Genomic DNA, 27,733 nt, shown 5'->3' with positions numbered 1-27,733 from the left:
TAGCGCGCAGTTTTTCATCATTTTTGAAGATTTGAAAAAAATGACGAAATGACAAAAACGATGGGTTATAGCCCATGTTTTTTGAAATTTTGAAAAAAAAAGTTAGCCTCGTTTCTCATCATTTTGGACCGTGGGCTATAGCCCATATCGTACGGCATACTATAGCGCGCCGTTTTTCATCATTTTTGAGGATTTGGAAAAATGAAAAAATAAATCCGCAATTTCCGCAATTTCCACAATTTCCATTTCCGCAAATTCCGCAATTACCATTTCCTCAATTTCCTCAATTTCCTCAATTCCGCAATTTGACAAAAACGATGGGTTATAGCCCATGTTTTTTGAAATTTTGAAAAAAAAAGTTAGCCTCGTTTCTCATCATTTTGGACCGTGGGCTATAGCCCATATCGTACGGCATACTATAGCGCGCCGTTTTTCATCATTTTTGAGGATTTGAAAAAAATGACGAAATGACAAAAACGATGGGTTATAGCCCATGTTTTTTGAAATTTTGGAAAAAAAAGTTAGCCTCGTTTCTCATCATTTTGGACCGTGGGCTATAGCCCATATCGTACGGCATACTATAGCGCGCAGTTTTTCATCATTTTTGAAGATTTGAAAAAAATGACGAAATGACAAAAACGATGGGTTATAGCCCATGTTTTTTGAAATTTTGAAAAAAAGAAGTTAGCCTCGTTTCTCATCATTTTGGACCGTGGGCTATAGCCCATATCGTACGGCATACTATAGCGCGCCGTTTTTCATCATTTTTGAGGATTTGAAAAAAATGTAAAAAATGAAAAAAAAAATCCGCAATTTCCATTTCCGCAAATTCCGCAATTACCATTTCCTCAATTTCCGCAATTCCGCAATTTGACAAAAACGATGGGTTATAGCCCATGTTTTTTGAAATTTTGGAAAAAAAAGTTAGCCTCGTTTCTCATCATTTTGGACCATGGGCTTGTAGTCCTCTGGGGTGAGGGGATGTGCACAGGAAAAATAAAAGAGAAAGGGGGAAAACCTATTTAAGTTTGTCTTTTTCTTGACCATGTAAGTGTAAACAAACCTTTTCTGAAAAAAAAAAACATTATTTACTCAATGATAGTATGGGATTGTAATATATTACAAATAAATGGTCACCCACTTTTACCTGACAATGTGCCAGGAGAATTATTCGGCATAACATACATAAGTATGCCTAGATTGGTGAGAGGTGAATTCCAGTTCTTCCAAGACTATCTGACACAAATGTGTTAACTACCGTGGTCATCTTTACCAAATTACTATATATATACTATATATCCCTATCTATTTTTGCTTTGCTGTTGACCTACAATAATGTATAAAGTACTGCTTTTTATTGTACAAGACTGAATAGTAAGATAATTCGTTATTTTCCTTACTTTTTATATTATTTACTTTGCTTCACTAGCATTTTGTCTTGTGGCCCCTCCTTCATGATGGCAATGGCATCACTGTCCTCGGGGAAACGGGAAGTTGAATATCACATGCAGCTATGTGAAATTTGAATGGATCTAGCGCAATACAAAATCCAAGAGCTAACTTCATGGACACAACTGTGATAACTCAAATGGCGTCAAAACTGCCATGACTCTCTGCCACAGTATACTGAAGGCAACATCCCATTTACCACCAGTGCATTGGTATCAAGTACACAGCCTCAAAACCCAGTCACAGACTAGTATTGGACCGCTTTAACACGAGTCATCTGAAATGACCACAGCAGTAAATACTGCAGAATCAGACTTTGACCAATTGCACACCACTCATTTATCCACCTCTGAGAAAATGTACAGCCACACAAGGTAAGTTCCTTATATTATATTAATGTATTTTGTGGAATTCAGAAACAAACATGACAATTCTCCTCAGCATTACAACTTGGATTAGCAATGTAGGCCTATATGTCTTCTCTATTCAGCAATGTCTTGGAAAGATGGAACCATGTCATTTAACCTTTTTAACCTTACAGGTTATTAATGGCTGAGAACAAAGTGTGTACAATATTGTGTCCAATATATGAAACCATGAGAAATATCAAACTGTAAAGAAAAATGAATACAACCATATGCAGCAACAGCACACATTTTAAATTAACTAATACAAGGTAAATTGGTAGTAACTAGGCAACAGTAAATTAATTACTCCATAAAACATGTAGCTAATAATGTAGTGTCTAAAATCATCTCAGACCATATACAGTATGAACTATTGTATTGTATAGAAATAAACTGAGTTTCTATGGAACACGAGAACTTCTGTAAAGATGACACGAATGCCTATGAAAAGATTCCTTCTTCTTCTTTCTTCTTCATCTTCTTCTTCTTTCGGTCAACTGCCCCAGTCCAGCCTGCATCTCTCATCCTTTTCATTGCCGCCAGCTTCATGGAGTTGCCTGGTGACTTATGAATGGCAGGGCTCTGAATTGACACAAAACACAAACACAATAAGCAGCTGTGAGTTACAAGTTAACACATGCATATATATATATATATATATATATATATATATATATATATATATATATATATATATATATATATATAGAGAGAGAGAGAGAGAGAGAGAGAGAGAGAGAGAGACACACACACACACACACACACACACACACACACACAATTACACTACCTTCTTGAAGAAGTCTTGTTTGCACTGTGGAGCAGATACTCTTGGCTCAGGTGCAAAAATCTAGCATGGAGAGGAACAAGCAATCTTAAAAACACAAATAAAAAAGGGCACAGAAATCCATCTGAAGGAACCTAAAGAAATACAGCTGAAGTCATAGAATCATTACTCTTTACCAGGGTATCACGATCAGAGCTGTCAGACTTGGAGTCAAGCTCCAGGATGTTCATCTTCCATGGTGCAGATTTCTCAGCTGATGGGGGTGTTCTTATTCTGTAGGACTGCAAAGGAATTCAAAGACACTGTAAATACCTCTTAGGAAAACAGGACATCACCTTCAATGGTAGGTCAATCTGAGCATTCACCCACTTGCTCCAATGACACAGAAACCTCCTAAAAACTATGTTCACAAGCTTTGAACATGCTCTAACCTGACGCTGCCAGATCCAAGAAGCTTGCTACACAAATTTGTTTCACAGCTTATTGGGAACATGGTTACCCAATACCGCCCCCAGCTGGCAGAGTCAGGTTAAACATGCTCCACACTGAGTTAACATTTTCTGTCTAAAATCTGTAAATTGTGAATTGTTGAATTATTCAGATTCTACCTTGATTTTTGGTGTTGTACCACTCTTGCTAGTGGTGCTCCAAGAGGGTGTTTGGATATTCTGAAGTTCATTTGACATAGGAGGCAGACAAGGTTAAATTGAGCTACAGTATTATCAATCATGTTATGCGGCTTTAGATGGTGGACTGGTGCAAGATATCACACAAATTGAAATAATATATACCATGTTCTTTAGTGTATGTCCATCCTTTATTGTGGTGCCCTGAGAAGGGGTCTTGGTGGCTTCTCTGTCACTTTCCTTAGACACAGATGTACAATGTGAGTCAATTAAATTTAAATTAAATCAATTATTTAGACTATAAACAAAGGTTTTATGTGTGCTACAGTCACAAACTATCCATTTTGCGAATGAAACGGTGTAGAGCAACACATAATGACTGATCTATTGGAGCTTCCACTTAGCCTATTATTATATGAGCTATTATTGGGCCACACATGTATTTGCATGTGAAACAAAGGGAGATATTGCAAGGCACTGATGGATTCTAAAATGGCTAAATGACCTCCTGGTTGCTGGATATTTGTATTTCACAGACACACTAGATAATATGGCACTGATAACAGCCTCAAATGACTGTATGCTTTGTGAGTTTATATATTAATTTGGGGAACATCAACAAATTATTGATGTCTATAAAGTAAGTAAGCCTTGCCGAGCCATGAGGCAGGAGGCTATCTCCTGTTTCTGTAGCGTGAGGCAGCTTGAAGTACAACCCCTGGACATGATGCTAGTATGTGTTGCAGGGACTTACCCCCAATCCTACCCTTGATGCTCAGTGCCAAGCAGGGAGGCACTGGGTCCCATTTGTCAGTCTTTGGTATGACCCAGCAGGGAATAGAACCCCCGACCACCCTGTCTCAGGGTGGACATTCTAACCACAAGGCCAGTGAGCTGGTGATGTCTATCCTCAAAAAACAAATGTATTTGTTCTTACCTTGACCTTTGATGCAGTTCCACTTCCAACCCAGTTAGTGTGGTGCTCAAGTGGGGTTCTGACAATGTTCACCTCAGAATTCTTTAACATAAAGCCATAAATGCAAGTTAAACTACTAGTCAAACAAGTTACCAGTACTCAACTGTTAAATTGTTGAACCGTTAAAGTATTCACTAAGGAGAAATGACACCATTTTCTGAATCCATCTACAAAAAAAACATGTCTTCAACAGGACAGAGCAAACTTACATTCATCTTTGGAGTTGCAGCATTTATTTGGCCTTTTCTCTGGGAAGGAGTTTTCCTTGTCTTTAATGAGTCAAACGAATGTCTCTTTATAACAGGTTCCTGAGGAGTCTGTGAACATCATGCTTTGTTTAAGCAACTAACGTTATCATGTAACACTTGATGAGTGGGTAATTTTCAGTAGATATTAGAATGTTAGCAGTGTTTTATTTGCTGGGATCATATTACAGTATGTGTACCTGATTGGACTTTGCAGTCGATTGTTCACTTATTTTCAGTGATGAAATTTCTTTCTCGAGTTTATTCAACTGATTTTGCAGTTCTTCCTAAAGTTCATTGGAAAAATGTGTCACTTATTGAATTGGAAAGATTTAACAAATATATTGCACTCATATAGGTAGACTAATAACCAAAATGACCTTCTCTGCCATCTCTTTCTTCAGCTGTGTATTCAGACAATCATTTTCGGTAGTAACATGTGAAAGCTCCAACTCCTAAACAATAAAGAACAGTGTTGATATACAGCGTTGGTATGATGACTCGTGGTTAATCTATTTTTCATTGTCATACCAGTGATGTCCTACTGGCAACACTCTCCATCTCCTTTCTCTTCTTTTCCTGAAGCTCTGCATCCTTCTCTTCAACCATTCGGTCATACTGACTCTAATAACAAAACACAATTTTGTACTCATACATACAGTAGGGTTATCTCGATACGACGTGATTGGAAATTGGGGCCAATCATGTAATTTTCAAATTATCAGAATCGGATCGGGAGCAAAGAAACGTGATTGGGACATCCGTAGTATCAATATTATATCAATATCATATGAAATGTATGTAATGAAATGTAATGTATTTTTATATTTATATAAAAATCACACCCGTGTGAAGTGAGGGGCACTAATATATATCGATGGACAATACTGAGACTGAAATAAACTTGACCGCACCTTGTGTTTTTCCATCAGTGCAACCATATCAGCTATCTTGTTCTGACACTTGAGTTCAATGTCCTCCTTATTCTTAATGGCTTCTGTGGCTGCAAGTCTGAGGTTTTGCACCTACACAAGGAGAATTATGTATGATTTCTCTTTTTCTATAAAATAGAAAATCAATGAAACATTAACACATTTAAACCTGTATATAGGAGGCAAAAATATAAATATCTGATCGGAAGAATCAGTATTGGCACTTGGCAGATACTCAAAATTAAATGATCAGAATCGGATCGGGAGCAAAAGCAAAAATAACTTGATTGGGACATCCCTACTCATAAAGTATTGTTTGATGAATTGACAGCAAAGCTACACAAAACACAGTTCAGATGGACAATACTGATAGACTCAAATAAACTTGACCGCACCTTGTGTTTTTCCATCAGTGCAACCATATCAGCTATCTTGCTCTGACACTTGAGTTCAGTGTCCTCCTTATTCTTAATGGCTTCTGTGGCTGCAAGTCTGAGGTTTTGAACCTACACAAGGAGAATTATGTATGATTTATCTTTTTCTATAAAATAGAAAATCAATGAAAACCATAAAACTACATTTCAAGAACAACCTCGTTCTGAAGCTCCTCTGCAAAGGATGATTTGGATGAGAGCTCTTCAACCAATTTTTGTTGTTCTTCCTCATTCAGGCTTTTAAGATTACAGGTCTTTTCATTGAGATTGTTGATCTATAATTAAAAGGAAAGCCCACATTTACATTACATTGTGGGAAGAAAGAGAGGAGGGTTCAGCAATTTATGTACTAGCATAAAGGAAGGGCAACAGTGACAGTACTCATAACGCACCTCATCTTCAAGGTGGCTGGATTTCGAAATCTCTTTTGCCACTTGCTTCTTAAGCATTTTATTCTGAAAACAAACAAATTTACCTTTGAATAAAGTAACTAACAATTAAGTATCTGTAGGCCTATGTATTTTCATATCCACTACAAACCTCTTTGTGGCATTCTTCAAATTCTGTGGATTTCGCCTCAAATTTGCTCTTGACAATGGAAAGCTAAAAGTGAAAGTATTTAGATTATTCCTGCATAACAGTTCAATACTAATAATACAGTATAATACAGTATTACTCCAAATGTTCTTACCTTTGACTCAACTGCTTTGATCTGCTTTTCCTTTTTTGTGATTTGCTTTAGCAAATCTTCACACTAGAAATGAGACAAAATTGAAAAGATATCACCAATACTGACAGACCTTCCATGGAATTTTGTGTTTCCTAAGATAGTAATAATCATATCGTCACTGTCGGGTGGAAACCTCCTATATTCAAAACTGTTGGAAAAACCCGTGTTTCCAAATGTAGTTATTATTAAGTCACAAGGTCAGTTTCCCGAGATAATTGATTGAGTCTTTCCCTGCTAAACACGAGAAGCCTGACTTTTGGATTTTGGCACTGAAGTTAGCTAACTTATGAGACATCATATACGGTTTCCATTGATTCTCCATGGGAACACCCTGCTATGGGTTTGACTGTATTACTACAGTATGTATAGGGGAGACAATGAGTTTCATCCTGGCATTTGCCACAGCAACAAGGCAGAACCATAGACATAGAAAGGTAGACGTCTCATTCACCGCTGCAATTCATTGGAGCAACATGTATCGAACACAGGGCGGACTCACGTCCCTTCCTTTCATTACATTCCTTGGCACCAACGTGGAAGCTTGCCCTTACTTGAGAGCATTCGCCCCAGAGCCGGAAGAAGCGTCGACCTTTCTATGTCTATGGGCAGAACTGCCAGTCAAATATAAGACTGGCCAATCACAGTGCGTCCTTGCCGGACATGCTTGCAGACTCTTTGGTAATGAAGTCAAAGACGTGTTATTTGTGTCCAAAGAGGCCACTGATACCCCAAACTACATTGTGCTGCTTTAACCACTTTTAATATGTAAATATGGGAATAGTGAAAATAGCCGATCTACAGTACAAGCTTGACGCATTGTGAGCTTGTAGATCAGCTTTTTTAAGTTGAAATATGCCTGGCAGCACCAATGCATTTGTTTAAGGACAATTGACAATTATTCTTACATTTTCTTTGGTGTTCCTTTGCAAGTTGTCCGTTTCTTGACACTGTTCCTCAATTCTGGTGTTCAGTGAGATGACATCCTCTCTATTGAATGAAACAACTTAAAATTACAACAGCATTCAATGTCTCAATACATAATTAGACAGGATACATAATGCTAGTTAATTAAATGTATGGGTCAAGCAGCAAGCTTACAAACTAACCGTAAACAGTGGTTCTCCTCTTCCAGCCTTTTCATTTCCATTGTGAGGTTCATACCCTTTTCCTCACTCATCTGATTGGTTAAATCAGTTTATATTTTGTTATTAAATTGACATTTTGTCAAAACAAATTAATTAAGAACAACAGACAGTATGTGATGATACACAGGCATATTGAACTTGTTTACACACTTTCAGCTTAGCCTCAAGAGTCTTTACTTCAGATGATCCATTCTCAACTTGCTCCTGAATGGTATCCCTCTCAAGCTGCAGTTCATTGAATCCTGATAGGAGTTCTTCATACTTTGCCCTGGAGAACAAGACATTAAAGAAATATTCAATGAACATATTACAATGGAATGTATTATCCAACGTGAGACTATGTACACTGTACAGCATATACTGCACTTACTCATGTAGCATTATGTCACTCTTCAGTTGTTTCATCTGAAGCATGGTGGCTTCATTTCTCTCCAGTTCAACAGATAACCTGCCATCCATTTTCTGTAGTTCTATCTGTAAGTAGGAAACAACATACCAAGAACATGCTTATAGATCTAGGTAATGTTATTTCTTATTTTTTTTTAAGAATGGAACGGCCATATTTAATTCGCAGCAATCATAGAAAGAACGTCTCTAAAATAAATCCAGCACTATATGCATGGATTGGCTAAAATTCTGCATTTTCAAACTTTTAAATAGGATTGATCTTGCATAATTGATCTATGATTCACATGTCTGAGAAATTTCAAGTATGGAGGGAATTTGTAAAATGAGGACAAATCAAACCTCAGTCATGTTAGTTTTCTCCTTTAAATCACTGCGTGCATTTTCCAGCTCCTCACAAGCCTTCTCCAGCTGATTCTTCTCAGCAGACAACACTACAACTTCATTCTGTGTGGCAAGAAAAATACATTAATCAATTACTAGTATTGAATGACAACATTAACCAAACTTAAATAGTACTACTAATAATAATAATTATTATTATGACAATGAGGTTAGTAATGTATTCATCATTTATAATACTTATAATAATTATGATTCTGAGATGATGTATGCATTTGCATTACCTGGTTAAACTGGGCTTCTTCATTTTTCCTTGAAAGCTCAGCTTTGAGTTCTTCTGTTCTGATCTCAAGAACTTCAATCTTCTCCATCAGAGATGCAATGGATTTTGTTTTTATGATCTAAAAGCAATTAAATTTAGTCTTCAGCCAACTAACGCATATTATGGGAAATGTTGTAGGAGCTAAACACACTAGCAAATCTTTACCATTTCATCCTCAACGATCTTGATCTCCCCGTTTTTCTGTTCACATTGCACCAGGATTTTGTCTAGGAAAAAGTTACAATAATTTCAATTTGATAGGCAGAGAAGATAAATGGAAAATATCCACGTTTCACTAAATGTGGCTTACCCAGAGCTATAGTTTTGTTTTCTAGCTCCTTGTTGATTGTTGCGAGTTGAACTTCGAGCTCCATGGCCCTTGAAATAACAAAGAAATATATGTAATTAGTCAACACTGTTAATCCTTGTTTACGCGAGCGTAACGTACATTGACAAACGCCTGTGAAGTTACGCTCTGAGCAACCATTCATATGGTCGCGGTCGCACAGTCGCGCATGCGTAAACATAATCATGACCATTATACTGACACACGTATCGCATAATGTAAAGCAAGAATTAGAGTTATTAAATTATTAAATAGGACAATTATGAAGTAAACATATTTTTAACACTCCACAGTTCCCATTATTTATAAATGAGCTTTTTTATCTCCATAAACTACTTGTTTTTAAACCAAAACCCAAAAGAACCGAACAACAATCATACCTTTCTTTTTCAAGTGTTAGTGATTTTTGCAATTCCTGAGCTGTGGCTTGAATCTCAGTCAGCTTATCTTCTAGTTGATCTTTGACTTTGTTGAGTTCCATCAAGCTTGAGGCTTTTTTGAAAATAAGATCAGCAGATTCCTCTTTGTTCTGTTCCAGTGCTCTGGTAATAGCAATCTGATTTTCCTTTTGAGACAGACCAACGTTATTACAGTGTACCATACAACTTATTTGTAATTAATGCTAAAGACATAACATGACTTACCTCTGTTTCTTTAACACGCTGTTCTGCATGTTTTAGCTTTAGAAGAAGCGAGTCATGTTCCTCTTTAGAGCATTGCAGAAGTTCATAGTGTTGGTCTGTAAGGTGGTTAGAAAATAATATTTAATATATGATCCATCATATCTTCCTATGTTTTAGTAGTTTGCAGTAGACAACTGAAATACAATATACTCAGTATAGTATTATAGCACTCTCTAGTGGCCACTGGCCACCATTTATTTCATGATACTATTGCATTTTTATTTAACCACTTGAACTCTAGAAACTCTATTTTGGTCATGCCAGGTGAACGTTTGGCAAAAATGGGCAAACATTCTGCAAAAAGAGCCAATCTACAAGCTCATAAAGCATTGCAATTTTCAATAGAGTATAAAAAATGAAACAAAGGCAGGGACAAGCCCTGGGGGAGTAGTAAATAAATAGGATTTAAGGGTTAATAGCAGCTCATTATCTTGAAATATCTTACTTGATGACTCTTGCAGTTGTTTGCAACTCTCCTTGGTGTCATGAAGTTTACCAGAAACTTGTTGGAGTTCAGTTTCCTTATCCTTCAACTTAATTTGAAGTACTGCAGCCTGTGAATACACTCCGCATCATTTAACTAGTCTCATTATCCGCTGGTCATTACTCAGTTATAATGATATTTATTTCCTTCTTTTTACTAACCTCTTCATGTTTCATGTTATATTCTTGCTCAAATGTATCCTTCAGGCCTTCAACTTGCAGTAGAGTCTCTTTAACTGAAAAATGCCAAAATAATTGGTAAGGGCAGGGTCACACCGCACTTTTATTCTACTTATGAGGGCGGATTCTGCCAATGCATTTCAACAGGGATGTTTTATTTTTATTTTTGGGCAGCAAACCGCTCCATAGCCCATTGAAATGCATTGGAGGAATCCGCCCTCATAGGTAGAATAAATGTGCAGTGTGCCATAAAACAAAAATAAATTTGTCTTCAGCTAATTTTAGTCTATCTAATTTACTACACATAATTTCCCTTAACATGACACTATCAATACAATTTCAATGGACCCATTTATAATTATTTCAATTAATATGGATTTCATAGTGAGGGAAAGCCTGCAAAGCATTCACTAAATACTAGTACCTTTCTGCATTTGATGTTGATCAGCCTCTGCTTGAACACGAAGGTCCTCAAATGCAGCAATCATTCTCTGTTGGAACATTTTTATTATTACACCAAAATCATCCATTGTATTTGCGGTCACTTATGTTAGGTTTCAATATCCTAGAAATGTTTACCTGAATATTATCGTTATTTTGAAGTAAGAGATTGTGGGTTTCCTCTCTTTCAGATTCAACTAAAATAGCAAGGAAATGTAAAATGTCAATGTGGATTATTTTAAAAGAAGAAGAATCAGTTGCTTAGGATATAAACTTGATATATTTTACTTACATAAATGTATGTTGTCAGCCGAATGTTCAAAGGTATCCTTCAGTATATTACACAAGTTTCGTGTAACATTATTCCTGCATAGAAAATCCACACCATAAACCATGTATTTAAAGTTCAATGTTACAGTTGAATGAGCTTGAACTGGGTCAAAACAGTTAAACTTAAAAAACAAAAGAAAAAACGAAAATATACTTGTTCCTCAAATCCTCGTTTTCGTTGATCTGTTCCTCCAACTTTATGCTGAGACTCTCACTTCCAAACTGTACATTTCAGAAAGAGCAACATAGTACTAGTAGTAGTAATTCAGTTGATTTCATTTTCAAAAAAAGGTTTTGGTCATATTAGCGTCTACTCAGGCTTATGTGAACACCCCAGACAGTTTATAAGTTGCTATATTCAGTATGGGGTGTTCACAAAATCCTGAGTAGTTTCTTTTTTAATTAAATATCTCTTTAACTAAAACAGATGATTTTTCCTTAATTATTCATTGATATATTAAAAATAATAAAAGGCATTTAATATTATTTAATATACAGACCTGCAATTCATGAATAGCTTTTCGCTGGTTTTCAATCGTTCTTTTGTTTTCTTGCAGTTTCCTCTCTTTTTGCACAGTTTCAGCATCAACGTTGACTTTCCAAGACTTTATTTTCTCAACTTCTTCAAATAACTTGGAATACAGCTGTGCAGGGTTGCAATTATCCTGGGGGATATTCACAATTAGGATTATGAACAAACAAATTGTGGGATACAGTTTCAGAGCAGCCAGTTATTTTTTTTACCCCTTTTTCTCCCCAATTTAGTCATTATGCCAATTGATTCCTTCCCATACACATTTCTGTGTTGTCACTACGGTTATATCCTGCTGACTCACCTGCCAGTGAGGGGCCGGGCCGGGAGGACGTAGAGCCTTCGTCCTACTACTCCCGCCCAACACTCCCCACTGACAGGTGCCGCACCAGCACGTAGAAGTACATGCAATGACCAATATCACCCAGCTTCACTGTTTGCATATAAGCCTGACAAGCTGGTTGCACCACGGTGGATTTGAATCCACAACCTCCGTGGTGGTTGGCACTGGGCAGCGACTCTACCACTGCGCGACCCGGGCACCCTCTGTTTCACATTTCTTACCACCTCTTTTTCCATAGCCGGAACAACTCTCATCTTGGGAACATCTATTAAAGAAAACGGAATAAACAATGATAATTTTAAAATGTGCACTTTGTGTAGTATTTTATTATGGTAGATACTAGATATGAGATTAACTGCTGTGCAGTGCGAAATAAAATATAAAGTAGGCTACCTGTTCTGATAGGTAAAGCCATGCTTGTATTGGGGAGTAGCAGACTCTGGGAAGGAGCAAGCTCTTTCTCAATACATTTACTGTAACTCTAGTGGGAAAACATATTAGCATTAATGATTTACCTTCATTACTCCTACTCTGGTAACCTTGCTGTTACACTAATTTACAGTATGTAGCCTATTATATAATTTATATATGGATGTATTAAACCCTTCAGGAGAACATGCCTGCTGCAATGTTTGCTTGAACCCTCCACGGTTTTCCACAGGTTCCTGGGGTTTACATCTATTGTAGCTCTAGGGGAAAACATATCATTTTGGTATTAATGATTTACCTTCATACTTAGACTAAAGGCCTATTCATAGTCTGGATTTTCGGTGGTGAGGTGACCACCGCTCCGGTGGTGAGCTGACCACCGGAGCTGAAATAACGTTGAGCGGTGGTGAGTAAAAACAGAGAGAAGGGCTGGAGCGGTGGTGGTGGTTTGCTCTTCACCGCGGCTCGTGACGTCATGTTGTAGTTCGGTGGTCACCTAACCACCGAAAATCCAGACTATGTATGAGCCTTACCACTAACTCATATGTTCCTACTCAAGTAACTGGTTTGGCCAACGTTGCTGTTACACTCATTGACAGTACAGTTCAGTGTGATATTATTGATATAGGGATGTATTAAACCCCTGTATCTCAACGTCATGGTCCAGGGACCACCTAGGGTGACCATATTTCTTGGTTCATTATTGGTTATTCATGCCTTCACAATCAAATCAAAGCCCCTTGGTTGGTTAGCCTGGGCACCATTTCATTTCGGTATATGATCCGGGCGGGACCGGATATCGTTACGTCATGTTGTAGTATTGTTTTGTAGTCGGCAGACAGGAACAACAGGCGGTGGCAACTTCCTTTTCCCTCTCAATAAAAGCTACAGGCTATGAGAGCTTTTATTGAGAGGGAAAAGGAAGTTGACGCCGCCTGTTGTTCCTGTCTGTCGACTACAAAACAATACTACAACATGACGTAACGATATCATCCGCTCTCGACAGGATCATACAGACTTTTGAAACAGAGACCAGGCTTTCCTCCGAGGTGGTGGAAAGCCTGGTGAGGCGAGGTTATTGGTTGGTTGGTTGGTTGGTGAATTGTCCAGTTGTATTGGTTGGTTGGTTGGTCTATTGTCCTGTTTGTCCAATAATAGTTCATTTAAATGCCTTTCTGTTAAGTTTATTTTATTTGCATAGTAGTTCTATTATAGTTATTATCATCATAGTCCTATTACGTGCTACTGAATCAACCAGATGGCAAAGCATAGATATGCTAATGCTATGTGAGGGGCAGAATAGAAATGTCTAATTGAGGAATAGAAATGTTATTATTTTTGTTTTCGTATACACATTATTCACGCGCACGACACAACCCTGCATGTGTCCCACATTGTCCCACACAAACACACTCTTTGTCCCACATCTGGTTAGTTGGGATCTGGTCACCCTAGGTCCTAGGGTGACCAGATCCCAACTAACCAGATGTGGGACAAAGAGTGTGGTCTATAGGGCCTATAGGACCACCAGCAGTCCAAATGTTGGGGGTCTTTAACTCTGAGTGTACACAGACTATAATTGATCTGTAAGGGTCCATTTGGTTCAGGTGGTCCCCACCTAAATGGAGTTGGTGACCAATTGCTGAAACAATTTAATGTGTTCTTCGTTGTGAACTGAAACACTGTGTTCATTAACAAACTGTAAATAAGGTACCAACCGAAAAAGCAAAACTCGTTTTTACACCCGGTTCCTGAGGTTTAACTGCGTGTCCTGAGCTCCCCCTGGGAGGCACCAACAGAGTGAAGCTGAATGCCCTGTCCTTCTCCATCCTGAACAACATACATGACAAACAGTACACACAACAACATGGCAATAGCAATACACAAGAAACGAGTTCACAACAACGAGCTTTGTTAGAGTCTGCTATTCGCGACACCATCGTACGACGTTGTACAGTTTTGGTATTCATTTAGTACTGCGTAGTTAGCAGCTGCTAGCTAGCTACGGCGGTGTCCGTCGTGTGACGTACATGAATTAAACGTTTATACTTACACTCTATCTGTTAAACTAACACTAAATACAAATTGTAAGGCTTTCTGGTTAAATGACACCGAAATATTCGCATTAATCTAAACGTTTATGCTATTTACACGACTGACAGCTGTTGTGTTGTGTTAACCCGCATGCAGCTAGTTAAACATAACGATGATCATGACCATGATATTTACTGACATTACAAAACAACGACGAAATAGCTAACCTTTACGCCAAATCAACAACTTGGAATGGACATTATATAACCTTGAATGGAATAGAACTTCAAAACAAACGCTAAATTAAAGTTAGGGATAATTATGAATTGTAGTTTGACGGTTTTTACCTCAAACAGGTCTCAACCTTAGAGTATAAGGTCTCAACAGGTCTTTGAGGTGCAGCTCAGCTCGCTCGCGCAGGCAGACCGAGCTGATTAACGTGGCGAATCGCGAGAAGTTGATTTTAAAATGCGACACGAGTGTCGCGTGCCAAAAACAACATGTTTACAAGATACCAGTGCATCGCGCCGCAACGCTTAGATAGCTTGTAGATTTTTTTTAAATTCTTAATAATTTTGAAACACTGACATTTATTTTCAGCAATATACACACACACACACACACACACACACACACACACACAATACACACGCACACACACACACACACACACACACACACACACACACACACACATTTGAATTGTTTTATTTGGATCTGCACAAGAGGCGTAATACAATAGACCCAAACACTCAGAATTAGGTTACATTATAGGCCTATGGTCCAACCAGATATAGCTGCTGCACATGCTTAACACACAGAGGGAAAAGAAGAAAAAAAATATATATATATATAGCACATTGTTGACATACTATTACTTGACACTACTATAGACCCATAGTAGCTGAGACAGAACAGTATTTAGCCAGCTTTTTTGCATTTGTTTTTGGCAATCCACCCAATTGCAGACTTCCAAATACAAGGACAATAAAGTTGACAGTTATAGCCTATCCCATGAGGGCCATAATACGTTCCACCAGAAGCTGATATTTCATAAGTTTGGATGTAAAACAAGTGTCCATATACAAATTAAATGGGCAGCCTATTTCAAATATAGTGACAGTTTTTCTAATTTCATTGATGAACACAATATCTGGGGTATTTGGAATATTTTGTAGTGAATTGACATGCGTGTCATTGTGATCAAACCAGTCTATTTTTACAGTGCTGTGTTTATACATTCTTGTTGTCCTGTCCTGTACTCCTCTGGTCTTGTCTGAGACCAGGTCCACCAGACGGTCATGTCTGGCAATGTAGCCAGTCCTTTAGCCTATAATGGCTGCAACCATTTAAGATGTGTGCGACTGTTTCTTTGTCATGTGGTACTGGATGTAGGATGCAGTGTGGGTCGTGTGCTGATGGGTACCAGGTTGCCAAGCCCAAGTTGAACTTTGGGCTTTAATAGTGAAAATAAGAATGTCCTCACCAGTCACCTATGGTGTTATTTGACAGTATAGAGTGTGATAATGAGTGGTTTGCAAAGGGAAGAAGAGCCAGTTTTCCCTGCAGCCTCAGACTGGTCCAGTGTTGTGCACTTTCTGATCGCTTCATATAGAATGGTGGCTCTTGCGGTCGCGGATTTGATTGACAGTTCGTGGTGCGCACCGTCCTGCTCGTAGGTCGCACATGCACAGACACGCGGATCTATGATGATGCTGTTGTTGAGCGCAGCAGTTGTTGTATCAGGCGCCACCCACTTTAACTGTAATCCTGATCGCTGGCATAGATCATTAAGATCCATCCAGTCGGACCGCACACCGAATCCAGCGGCTTTAATGTCCAATTTACCATTCGCCTTAGTCTTGAGTGACTAAGGCACAGTGGCACACACACACACACACACACACACACACACACACACACACACACGATACAAAAAACATACACTGTGTAGCCTACTATTAACTTCAGTGCTCAGCTCACATGTGTGAGAGGTGGGACTATCAGTGTCCATTTGGTCACACATGTTAAATAATTTGTTGTACCATAGTTGTTGTTGAAACAATATAGGCCTGCAGAACTTGATACATCTTGATAATTCAATGCCCAGCACGATTATATTAATAGGATATACAAACAAACAAAAATAACATTCAGGAAGTTCTTAGTGCCACATGGTCCTTTCAAATACTTTTATTTTTTTACTTTTTACAAAAGTGTCCCGAGGGGTTAGGGGGCGGGGAAGTGGTGCAAATACTGTGATCAAGTGCTTTCACAAATGCATTAACTTTAAAAAAAAAAGGTCATAGACTGCAATTGTTTGAAGTAGGCTACATCAATTATGTTGCAGAGCATCTGATACTAAAGCATCAAACAGTAGGCCATAGGCCTATAGCATAAAATATGCATTGCAATTATTAGCTGGATACTGCTGGAGACAAGCATCAATTCATATAGGGTCAGGCGGTCAGGCCTATCATCTCTGCTGTCAGGAAGAAACCACCTAACTCCAAAATGTATTTTTTCTGAAAATGTGTGGGTTTTTTTCAGGAAATGAAGAAAACAACAACAATACTGCCTCATCAAAGTTGGTATTGTGACTTTATATATTGTCTTCAAGTTGCATGATAGGGGGAGAGGTGGTGGCTGTATTAGCAGACAATTTGAGGGTCCGGTTCAATATTTTTTTAACCAACACACAGGGTAAAGGCCTATTCATATAGTCTGGGTTTTCGGTGGTGAGGTGACCACCGCAGCTGTAATAACGTGGAGCGGTGGTGAGTAAAAACAGAGAGAAGGGCTGGGGAGAGCGGTGGTTTGCTCTTCACCGCGGCCCTGTGACATCATGTTGTAGTTGCGGTGGTCACCTTGCCACCGATAAATCAGACTATGAATGACTCTCGACAGGTGCGGTCACTCCTATTCTCATCTCGCTCCCGCTTTTTTCCACCGACCTCACGGTTTAGGGTTAGACATAGACTGGGGTTAAGACTGGGGTTAAGTTTAGGAATACGGTTAGGTTTAGGCATAGTTTTACTGAGGTTAAGGTTAGGAATGAGGTTAGGTTTAACCGTTTAAGCATCATTTACTTTAGGTTACTTTAGGAATACCAGGTCGTGCAGTTCCGCCGGCGCCGGTTGTATGCCCGAGGCGAGTTGGTAAAGGGGCGAGTAAAGAGTAAAGAGTGTTCAATAGCACTGAGTTGTGTCAAATAAATAATAATAATTGAGTTATGTGGTTTCCTCCAGACAGCAACGCTCACGTCTCATTGGCAACAGTAGCCTATATACAGTATAGCACTCAGTTAGACTGTGTCTTCTGCAGCCTTAACCTCAGCCACCTCTCTGGTAGCACGGCCCTTAGCCGACCCCTCTCCTCTGCCTTTCACCTTGGCCATCCTCTCCTCCTCTTTTCTCTCTTTGTCCAGAAGCCGATAGTTGAGTCCCATTCCCGCAAACAGGAACACACTGGCAACGATGAGGATGATTCCACAGCCCTGGTAGGTGTAGGTGTAATTATCATAGACGTCCTTGAACTTCCCTGTGGAGATCAAAAGAGATAGGCTATTACTATGATTTGTATCATTGTCAGTCATGTTACAAATAATGATAGATAGATAGATAGATAGATAGATAGATAGATAGATAGATAGATAGATAGATAGATAGATAGATAGATAGATAGATAGATAGATAGGTAGATAGATAGATAGATTTACATTATTAAACAACCATGTTCTTGAATTAAAACACATTTGTTTAATCACATTAACAATATACTCACCGAGTAAAGGAGGCCCCAGCAATACGGGAACGCACTCCACAATTGTGACTAGTCCAACGGCACTGGAGAAGCGCTGCGCCCCCACCAGATCCATCAAGGTCTCAAAGAGTACTGCACTTGCCCAGCCAAAGGCAAAGCCAAAGAACATAGCGTAGATGACAAAGCCTGTGTACGTCACTGATAGAGGAGCAAACACATGACAGATGCCGTTCAACAGGATAGAGGCAGCGAAGTAATACTGGATTCTGGCGCGTACCCCCTTGGTGTTGGCAACCATGCCCATGGTGGGCCGGGCAACCATGTCAACAAAAGCCAGCACAGACAGTAGGAAAGCCGCCTTCTCTTTGGGGATGTGTAAATTCTTTGCAAAATTACTAAGGAACACCAGGGGTGCGAATAGGCCAAAGAACAGGATGAAATTACCCAGGATGTACAGCAAAAAGCCACGGTGTTTGAACAGACTGAAGTCAATGAAGCTGTTCATGACCTGAGACGCGGTCCTCTTCTCTGTGGTTTTGACGGGCGGAGCAGGCTTTGGTCCTATTGGTCGCATGAGGGCACCGGCGACGCAGCAATTTAGAAGAATCCCCCCTAGGATGAGAAAGCTCCCCCTCCAACCAAACTTGTCGAAGAACCAGGTGTTTAAAGGAGCCAACGTGGAAAGACAGACGGGGCTTCCAGCCATGGCAATTCCATTAGCTATGGGTCGTTTGTGGTAGAAGTACTTTCCAATCATTGTAAGGGCAGGGTTAAGATTGAATGCCAGTCCTAGACCTATAGACAAAACAGAAGAGATCAATGGAAAAGTTAACTATATAGGCCTATATAGCCTACATAATAGTTAAATAGTTACATTCTAAAATATAGGGCACTAGATGGTGACAGAGATCAATAAACCATGGGTGAACTATATGAGAAGTATGACAATTATGATCAAAGTCGAGATTACATACCTCCCACTACACCGATACAGAAGTATAGGGCTTGAATAGAGTTGCAGAAAGAGGCAGAAACGAGGCCTATTCCACACAGGCATCCTCCCAACATCATAACAGTGCGACTCCCATATTTATTAACCAGGATGCTACTAATAGGACCTACAACACACGCACGCACGCACGCGCACACACACACACACACACACACACACACACACACACACACACACACACACACACACACACACACACACACACACACACACACACACACACACACACACACACACACACACACACACACACACACACACACACACACACACACACACACACACACACACACACACACACACACACACACACACACACACACACACACACAGAGAGAGAGAGAGAGAGAGATGGCGTAAACATTGGCAATATAATCAAATCGCTCCGTAAATAATGAAAACGTTTACATTTGACCACCAGAGGGCATCAATGCTACAGCTGTCGTGTAGTGCATTTATTTTATACAACTTCTGCAATCATTGCTGTCAATGCTGCACTGCAGTAACTGTCCTTTCCAACCATTACTAATGTGATCGCTCATGTCAGAGAAAACAAGAACAAGAAAACTAAAGTGTAATGGCATCAATATACCGGCACATTTTGCCGGAAAACAAATCCGTTACAGGACCCTATACTTAAATTGAATTCTAAGACATTCGGAAAAGGACACTTGAAAACACTGTGTGTGTGTGTGTGTGTGTGTGTGTGTGTGTGTGTGTGTGTGTGTGTGTGTGTGTGTGTGTGCGCGTGCGTGCATGCGTGTGCGTGTGCGTGTGTTATAATAATGTTCGGGTGGAGATGAGAATCAGGATTTATGTAAAAGATATTTCAGTCAGGCTGTCAAATCCCTGCACTGCACAATGAACTTAAACAGAGTCTGGCAGTTTTTGTTTAGAGGTTGTCCAGACTCATTTGCCATCACAGAGCGAGACAAAGGGTTTTTTAGATTGTAAAGCAGGCAGGCTCCGTTCTAACAATGAGTTCTTTCCTTCCATCGCATAGGGAGAGTTGCGCAGGATAAAAAGGTCGGATACAGAACCAATGTAGAAAATTACGAGTGTAATGAATCAAAAGTTGAAGGAGTAAAAGTACTAAAAAAAAAGTACCAGCAGAACAGCAGGTGCTTAATGAACCTCTCATGAAGAGAAGAGGTGTGCTCTGCAGAAGCTCCAACAGGCTGACTGAAATAGAATACATTTAATATTGCTTCATACTGTAGTTCAGGGCCAAATTAGCCATTGGGTCGGTGGGGCCGCGGCCCAGTGGCCCGTGGTCCTCAGGGGCCCTTCAGGGAAACTGGACTGCGCGGTACTGGGTTTGAGGCCCTGAAAATGGGGACCTTCATTGACTGTTGATTGTGCTAAATTTATGTAAAAAAGGTTTTAAAAAAAAAAGGAAAACCCAAAACTTTCGTGTGCACGCTCGCAATGGGGACCCCTAAACAAATACTGTCCCGGGGCCCTCATGGGGGTTAATTAATCTGTCCCTGCTGTAGTTAAATAAACCCCTAACGTGCAAGGCTTGTTTTAATTTATGCAACTAAACAGACAGTTAATTGTAGTCCATAACCTTTGCTGAGGAGTGAATAGCCATACTGGTACAAATCTCACTGGCACTGTTGTGGCACTGAACAAAGGTCAGAGATAAGCCTACACAATCCTGCATTCATCATGTACCACTCGCTACTGTGTCTGGTGCCAATCAAACACGCAATGCACTATTAAAAGAGCAAAGCACTGAGAAAACGCACCAAGAAAGAGGTCCTTCCAACACTTCCAAAACACAAACACAGCTTATACTCCTTCACAGTCGCTTGAAATAAAAATCTGTTCTGTTATATCGTTAAAACAATGTTACCATCATTTTCTAAATTGGGCTTAACTGTTAACAGTCAGGTTAATTAAGTGTTACTTTTTTTTTAAAGGAATATTGTTACTGAACAAGTTACAATATGCAGCACTGGTGGCTTTACAGGTAACATGGCAGTTACTAGGGTAATGAGGGCTTATAGCTAAACTTCCTGTTTTGAATGGTGTGGAATGAATAGGTGATCATTACAATTAGTATACAATGGTGGAAGTACTGTACAATTTTGAGGTATTTGTAATTTACTTGAGTATTTCCAATTTCCAATACTTTTACTTCTACTCCACTACATCTCAGAGGCAAATTGTATAGTATTTCTCACTCCAATACATTTATTTGAAAACTTTAGTTACAGTGACTTTGATTATAATTACAAAACACACCAATTTTGTACATGTATTGTACATTGTATTTTATAAGTAAAACAAATTGAGTGCCTTGTTTGATTTATTTCAACGGGCAGGGTTTTTTTTTCTTTTGAAGTTTGAAGTTACAATGAGGTTTTTTTATAGGAAGGGGGCAGGGCAGCTAAAAGTAATATCAAATATTTATCTGAATCGAGGCAACTTAAAAACTGTCTGGGGTGCTCACATAAGCCTGAGTAGACGATATTTTTTAAAAAAAACCTGAAATATCCCTTTAACTATACAAATTAAATAGTGGCATATTTTCTATTCACTGTACAATAAGAACACTTATAAAGCTCTGCTGATGGGTTATCCCGTACTTAAGAAGGAAGGATTAGTGGTCTCTCAAGCTTTCATAGATTGTTAATTGTTAATTTGTCCACACACAACTCAGTCAATTATTTTAGGAAAAAAAGCTCAGATCCAGTCCTGTAGCAAAAGCATGTTGCCTGATTTGACTGAGCTGTAGGCTAATGGGACTGTTCTTGGGCATGAGTAGCGGAAATGATATAACTCAATCTTTAAAGTATTTAAATGATCTTAAATGGTGTACATTCTTGAATGGCCAAACCGCCACATTTTTTGCCTGATTTGCACTTTGCCCCTGGCACAGCTCACCTCCCCCGTACATGACCGCCAGCATGATGGATGATATCCAGGACACCTCGCTGCTGGTGCAGTCGAAGATGACCTCGATCTCTTTGAAGAAGACGGTGATGGACTTGGGAAAGGCATAGGAGAATCCGATGGAGATGAAGGCCCCGACGACCACCATCCAACCCCAGCCACCCTCAGGAGGCGTGTAGCCCACGGGTCCCCCGACGGCTGGCGCCATATTGCAGTTCACCAAAAAATACCCCCCTTTTCTGCACTAAATGTGGAGGCCTGTTTCACAAGGAGAGATCCAAGCAGTTGTGGGGGGGAAAAAAACAGATGATCATTAATCAGCAAATGCCAAATCTTGAGTTGTTAATGATACACTTTATTTATTATTAACTCGATCAAAATGACCTACGGTACCATGATCAACTGAGTGACGGCTCATAGTGTTTGAATAGATTCATTATTCTTCCCCAGAATCCCCACACGTGGCTTAATTGAACCAAAATGTGTTCAGTCCATTGCAATTTACCGATCCTTTCTTATATTAAACATCAGTGAAATGAATCTGTGCGGTGTGCAGTAAATAATGTATTTCATTCTACGTTACGGAAGCAATGCCATATTGAAACTTATTGAGCTCAGCAGAAGCTATATGCAGTTTTGGTCAGATAAAGCTTGTTCATTTACACAGAAGAAGATGCATCTCTTGCGGAACAATCACTCAACTGAAACAGAACAGGTGAAAATGGGGCATACTGTAGGTCTCAGCTATAATAACTAATGTATTGAGAGGCATATTTTAGTGACTTAATTAATAATCAACATATGCTTAGCCCTTGGAACTGTGAAGAAAAATACAAAACAGCTGCTGCTAGGTTAAATACTGGACACACTTTCTAGGAAAGTGTCAATGTGTCCCCTCCTCCTTGCATCCATTCATTGAGCTTCCCACTGTCTCACTTTAGAGGTGATGAATGAGAGTTTGTCTGCAGAGTCAACTGACGTACTACTCCTTACTGTACTGTTTACACGGGGGAGAACGTCCAGAAAGCACATCGATCAGGCCATGAATACAGGTCGCATTCACAGTACTGCTCAATAGCTCAGGGCAATGTGTTCTCTGGAGGGGCCGATGCTTTGTTTTGCATTTTCTGCCAAGGACTGCATTTGGTTGATGAATTGGAACGGTGATGTGAAAAGTGTATTTGAGTAGCCAATTGAGTGGCAGAATCTTGAATGTTTAATGAACTTTTTCTTTAAAATTGAACTGCATGGGGTCTAAGCTGCATGGTCTAAGCTGCTGTAAATGTACCCTTATACCTTCACCCCACAGCACTATACAAATGTAACAGAAGCAAAACCTAGGTGTCTGCACACTGCTGCGTTTTATTTTATTTTTAGCTGTGTTTTCCGTCGTTTTTCCCAAGTCTGCAAGTGTCTTTTTTTATATCTTCATTTTTTACGATTTATCGTTCCCCCCCCCCCCCCTTTAAACAGTAGATAAACAGGAAACGGGGAGAGACGGGGGTGACACAGGAAAGGTCGTCGTCATTGGGACTCGAACCTGGGACAGGCTGCCTGTCAGGCTGCATTGGAGCCTATATAGGGCTGTATTTTGCGTGTCTTAAGTACCAGGTCTTATTCCCTAACTTGAGTAAACTAAAGACCTGGAGGCGTGATCAATGCCATTTGGCTATTCTGAGTGGCCAAAGAGCATTGATCACATGTAATGTATGTATATGTCAGGTAACATGACTGACCCAATTCGTGAAATACCAAACAAGAAATAGACTTGGACCAATTATGCTGCATTGGTACCTTTATTCAGCCAGTGCATTGGTTGTCATATCATGTCAGTCTCCACTCTCCAGGTATATTCAGGCTTCTGAATAGGAAGGACAACGCTTTTCTTTCTTCTTTTTGTCAAAGAACTATTCCGTAATCATTCAAGTAATCATTGCTGTGTGTGTGTCTTTCCAGTAATAGGGTCTCCGCATCTTTCCATTTCTTTAATAAACAGAAAATACATGTTCAGGTGGGTATTTGCCAATTTCAGCCAATTAGGAGAGAGTATCCAATTATCAGCTTTAATGTTATGGTGTTCCAGCAGCACAAATTTTGTCTGTCATTTCATGTGTCATATCAGTTCCAATTTGACTTCTTTATACTGTGTCCTATATGTGAGTTTTCTCTCCTTATTGGATTCTATTATTCTGACCTGAAATTGCAATTACTGTTTAATGTTACTGAATGCAACAGGGTTTTCAACAGGTGGTCCGTGGATCACTGCCGGTCCGTGAAAGTATTACATTTGGCCCGGACCACGCAGTTACTGATGTAAGGAAATTAATTACTTTTTTTTTATTCCACGGAACAGTGCACACACAATGACCTGGTGACCTATGATGACGCGTCAATGTTGTTCGAATCTCAAGAAGGGGAAGTGCGCGTTCCTTATTTCCCCATTTGCTGAAACACATTTCGTTAATGTGGTGCACTTACTGTACAGTATATATGACACCTCACACTGCGTCATACAGGGTGTGTGCAATTGTAATTACACACATTGTGAAAATCTGTTGTTTTGAATTATTTAGCTATTATTAATTAGCTTTTTGGATTTCTCTCCACAGAGCTGACTGGCCCATATGGCATGGAATACTTTGCCCCTCTAAAGTTCTATATAAACTTAAGGGATAAACATTCACTTCAAAAAGGTACGATGAGGGCTTCTTTCTTTCTTGTGAATGTTGAGACAGTTTTTTCCAGTAGGACTAAGTCCTTAATGCGACAATGGGTCAAACTGCACAGAATCATTTTCTGTACTTTAAAGTATTGGATATGTTTTTCCTTTAGCCCTGGCCAGTTATAGTAAACTGACTAAACTCACTAACACATTGGACCAATGCGGGACGTCTCCTTCATCAAGGGGGTCAGAGAATTTTCCACATAATGGATTCTTCACTAGAAATACGATTAACTATAACCTCCGGTTTACCGGGTGTTAGAGGGGAACAGGAATACTGATTGTCCTCTCACAGCAGACACGTATACGTCCCCTCTCTGCAAACTATAGGGCTCTGCACTATTGCTATTCAAAGAAATAGCCTGTCTTAAGAAAGTCAACATGTATTCAACAGATAGCCTTGCAAAGAGAACAGTAAAGCTGAAGAAAAAAGGAATTGGAATGTACCTTACTTGTGTTAGACACTGGTGTAATTTAAATAATTAATGAAGAGGGCTCTAGTGGATTCATCACCAACAGAGATTTAGTGTGTGTGTGTGTGTGTGTGTGTGTGTGTGTGTGGGGGGGGGGGGGGGGGAGTGGGGGGTGGCTGTTTCTGCGTTATAGATGACATGCAGAAACCAGGTACAGTAGGTATAGGAAAACGAAACACCACTAGACACTATAGGAATGAATGCATTACAATACACGTCATTGTCTAAGTTCTAAATACAGCAGCCAAAGTGTGCAGCATGACAATGTGTGAGCACATCAGCACACACACGCACGCACGCACGCACGCACACACACACACACACACACACACACACACACACACACACACACACACACACACACACACACACACACACACACACACACACACACACACACACACACACACACACACACACACACACACACACACACACAAGTTCAATGTCGACAAGACTCTGATGAAACTGTTTTACAGTGCCTACATTGAGTCCGTCATTTCTTTCTCCATTATCTGTTGGCATGGTAATCTCTGCATCAGAGACAAAAAATCCCTAGGGAGAATTGTAAAAGTGGCCTCTAAAATCATTGGCTCACAAATGAACGGCCTAGACCAGATCTTTAAGAAACAGGTACTTAACAAAGCTCTGTGTATCCGATCTGATGATGCTCACCCACTATACGGAGAGTACATCCTTCTCCCATCCGGCCTTCGCTTGCGAGCCCCATGTGCCACAAAAAACAGGCACAAACATTCCTTTGTCCCGGTCTCTATTCATACACTGAATGCTGCTGTGGGTAGATCGAGGATATAACCTTATTACTAACCTTTTTACTGTATTATCTCGTGCCTATATGTCTATGCACACGCACTTTTATGACCTATCGCATAGCACTTTAAACGCCTGCACTTTAATGGTTGTGTGCAGCTCTGTACTCTGGTATCCGCTATGTGAACTGTTTGTTTGTGTGTTTGTACTGTTTCATTCATTGTTTAATGTACTGTCTATGCTGCAACCCAATTTGCCCTTCGGGGACACTAAATAAACTTGAACCTTGAACCTTGAACACACACACACACACACACACACACACACACACACACACACACACACACACACACACACACATTGCAGCAGAGCATGGGCAGAGGGCATTGGTGACTGTGTTATACAGTAACTGGGTCTTTTTGAGTTATAGGACACAAGGTTTAATAATCTTCCGCTGTCTGGGGTGCCAGCTTTCACAAGGCATTGGTACTATTTACATTGCCATTACCTGCATTACGAGTATTTGAACAATTGAATGCCACAGACGAAAAACAGTCTAAGTCCACACTATTTATCCATAATGTATAAATGATAGATAAGGGTTCAGGACAACGAGGCCTTTTTGTGGAGGGGTCAGAATGAAATTTGGACTTAGACTGTTTTTCGTCTGTGGTACTCAATTAACCTGAAGAGACTAAACGTATGTCTCTGCAGCAGGAGGATAGCTTTCTTTAAGATGGGTTGGTCTGTGTGTGTGTGTGTGCGTGCGTGCGTGTGTTCCGGAGTTAATGTCTCAAACTCAAACTGCTGAACTGATTAGAGCCAAACATTGTATGCACACTGCTAGTAGGGGTAACCGGAACGGTTATAGGAATATGTTTAGGGTTAGACATAGTTTTACTATATATCTGGTGGGGTGGCCGGATTTGGCCCTCGCGGGGGAATGTGTTTTGGGGCGATCGCTCTTGTATTCCCAGTAGGCCAAAGAAGCACCATGCACTATCAAGATGGGGTCTAATGACGCAGTGGCTTCAATGTGGATCTGAAATGTTGATTTCTGTCATACGGTCTTGGCGGAAACATGAAGTGATCGATGAAGTGGTTTGCGAATTTGCGAGATTACCCACAAACACGCCGACGCACAAACAGGCAGACAGCCTAGTCTAAGTCTATGTTTTGAAGGACCATGAAAATGAGCTCTGGTTGACACACAGCTGTGTTTCCTTCTCCTAGCAACAGTGTTCTCGTTCATTCGCACTGCACCCAAGCTTTGGGCGTATCATCATGATTACCCTAGAGAGTGAGTAATCACTAATCAGTGCCACTGATGGGCCCTAATGATTTTGTAGAATATACAAAAGTATTCATACAAATAATAAAATATTGTTGTAGCACATTGACAAAGTAATGAGATAAAAATTGATTTCTAATTATATTTGCAGCTACAGGAAGACGTTTTGTGAAAGAAAAAGAAAATAGAAAAAGAAAAAA

General features: G+C 39.8%; 2 protein-coding genes across 3 annotated transcripts; both read right to left on the bottom strand.

Moving 5' to 3' along the window:
* Positions 1-1,846: 1,846 nt before the first annotated feature.
* On the bottom strand, positions 1,847-12,823 carry sycp1 (synaptonemal complex protein 1). 2 transcript variants are annotated; one of them, XM_080785772.1, is made up of 36 exons: positions 12,759-12,823; positions 12,532-12,619; positions 12,360-12,403; positions 11,764-11,928; positions 11,418-11,485; positions 11,226-11,299; positions 11,072-11,130; positions 10,917-10,983; positions 10,475-10,548; positions 10,275-10,383; positions 9,791-9,885; positions 9,527-9,711; positions 9,111-9,178; positions 8,966-9,027; positions 8,763-8,879; positions 8,479-8,583; positions 8,102-8,205; positions 7,882-7,999; positions 7,693-7,763; positions 7,492-7,573; positions 6,548-6,610; positions 6,397-6,459; positions 6,249-6,311; positions 6,015-6,131; positions 5,818-5,928; positions 5,405-5,515; positions 5,022-5,114; positions 4,871-4,945; positions 4,691-4,777; positions 4,455-4,562; positions 4,207-4,287; positions 3,435-3,509; positions 3,252-3,311; positions 2,820-2,924; positions 2,647-2,706; positions 1,847-2,438 (listed from the first exon to the last, which is right to left on the bottom strand). In XM_080785772.1, exons 2-36 carry the CDS (start codon positions 12,551-12,553, stop codon positions 2,298-2,300), a joined length of 3,102 nt encoding a protein of 1,033 aa, XP_080641898.1. In that variant the 5' UTR covers positions 12,554-12,619; positions 12,759-12,823; the 3' UTR covers positions 1,847-2,297. The 2 variants fall into 2 exon arrangements, with proteins under 2 accessions (XP_080641898.1, XP_080641899.1); XM_080785773.1 differs by lacking the exon at positions 5,818-5,928.
* Positions 12,824-17,787: 4,964 nt separating this feature from the next.
* LOC308330827 (monocarboxylate transporter 1-like) lies at positions 17,788-22,534 on the bottom strand. Its single transcript, XM_080785902.1, has 4 exons — positions 22,268-22,534; positions 19,338-19,481; positions 18,385-19,158; positions 17,788-18,141 (listed from the first exon to the last, which is right to left on the bottom strand). Exons 1-4 carry the CDS (start codon positions 22,482-22,484, stop codon positions 17,906-17,908), a joined length of 1,371 nt encoding a protein of 456 aa, XP_080642028.1. The 5' UTR covers positions 22,485-22,534; the 3' UTR covers positions 17,788-17,905.
* Between the last annotated feature and the right edge of the window lie 5,199 nt (positions 22,535-27,733).

The sequence above is a fragment of the Protomyctophum bolini genome (assembly GCF_963924005.1).
Source record: "Protomyctophum bolini genome assembly, chromosome: 2".
NCBI classification, from domain to species: domain Eukaryota; kingdom Metazoa; phylum Chordata; class Actinopteri; order Myctophiformes; family Myctophidae; genus Protomyctophum; species Protomyctophum bolini.
Note: the sequence above shows the minus strand (reverse complement) of the source record. Positions and strands in the feature narration are given on the sequence as shown.

What these genes read in the sequence shown, in the direction of transcription:
- sycp1 (XM_080785772.1), bottom strand. Translation starts at nt 12,553, where the DNA reads ATGGCTTTACCTATCAGAACAG. An exon ending in TTGAAGAATGCCACAAAGAG is followed by an intron (nt 6,312 to 6,396) that starts GTTTGTAGTGGA and finishes GTTTGTTTTCAG; the next exon opens with AATAAAATGCTTAAGAAGCA. An exon ending in GACATACACTAAAGAACATG is followed by an intron (nt 3,312 to 3,434) that starts GTATATATTATT and finishes AATGAACTTCAG; the next exon opens with AATATCCAAACACCCTCTTG.
- LOC308330827 (XM_080785902.1), bottom strand. Translation starts at nt 22,484, where the DNA reads ATGGCGCCAGCCGTCGGGGGACCCGTGGGCTACACGCCTCCTGAGGGT. An exon ending in CTGTATCGGTGTAGTGGGAG is followed by an intron (nt 19,159 to 19,337) that starts GTATGTAATCTC and finishes TTTTGTCTATAG; the next exon opens with GTCTAGGACTGGCATTCAAT. An exon ending in GCTGGGGCCTCCTTTACTCG is followed by an intron (nt 18,142 to 18,384) that starts GTGAGTATATTG and finishes TGATCTCCACAG; the next exon opens with GGAAGTTCAAGGACGTCTAT.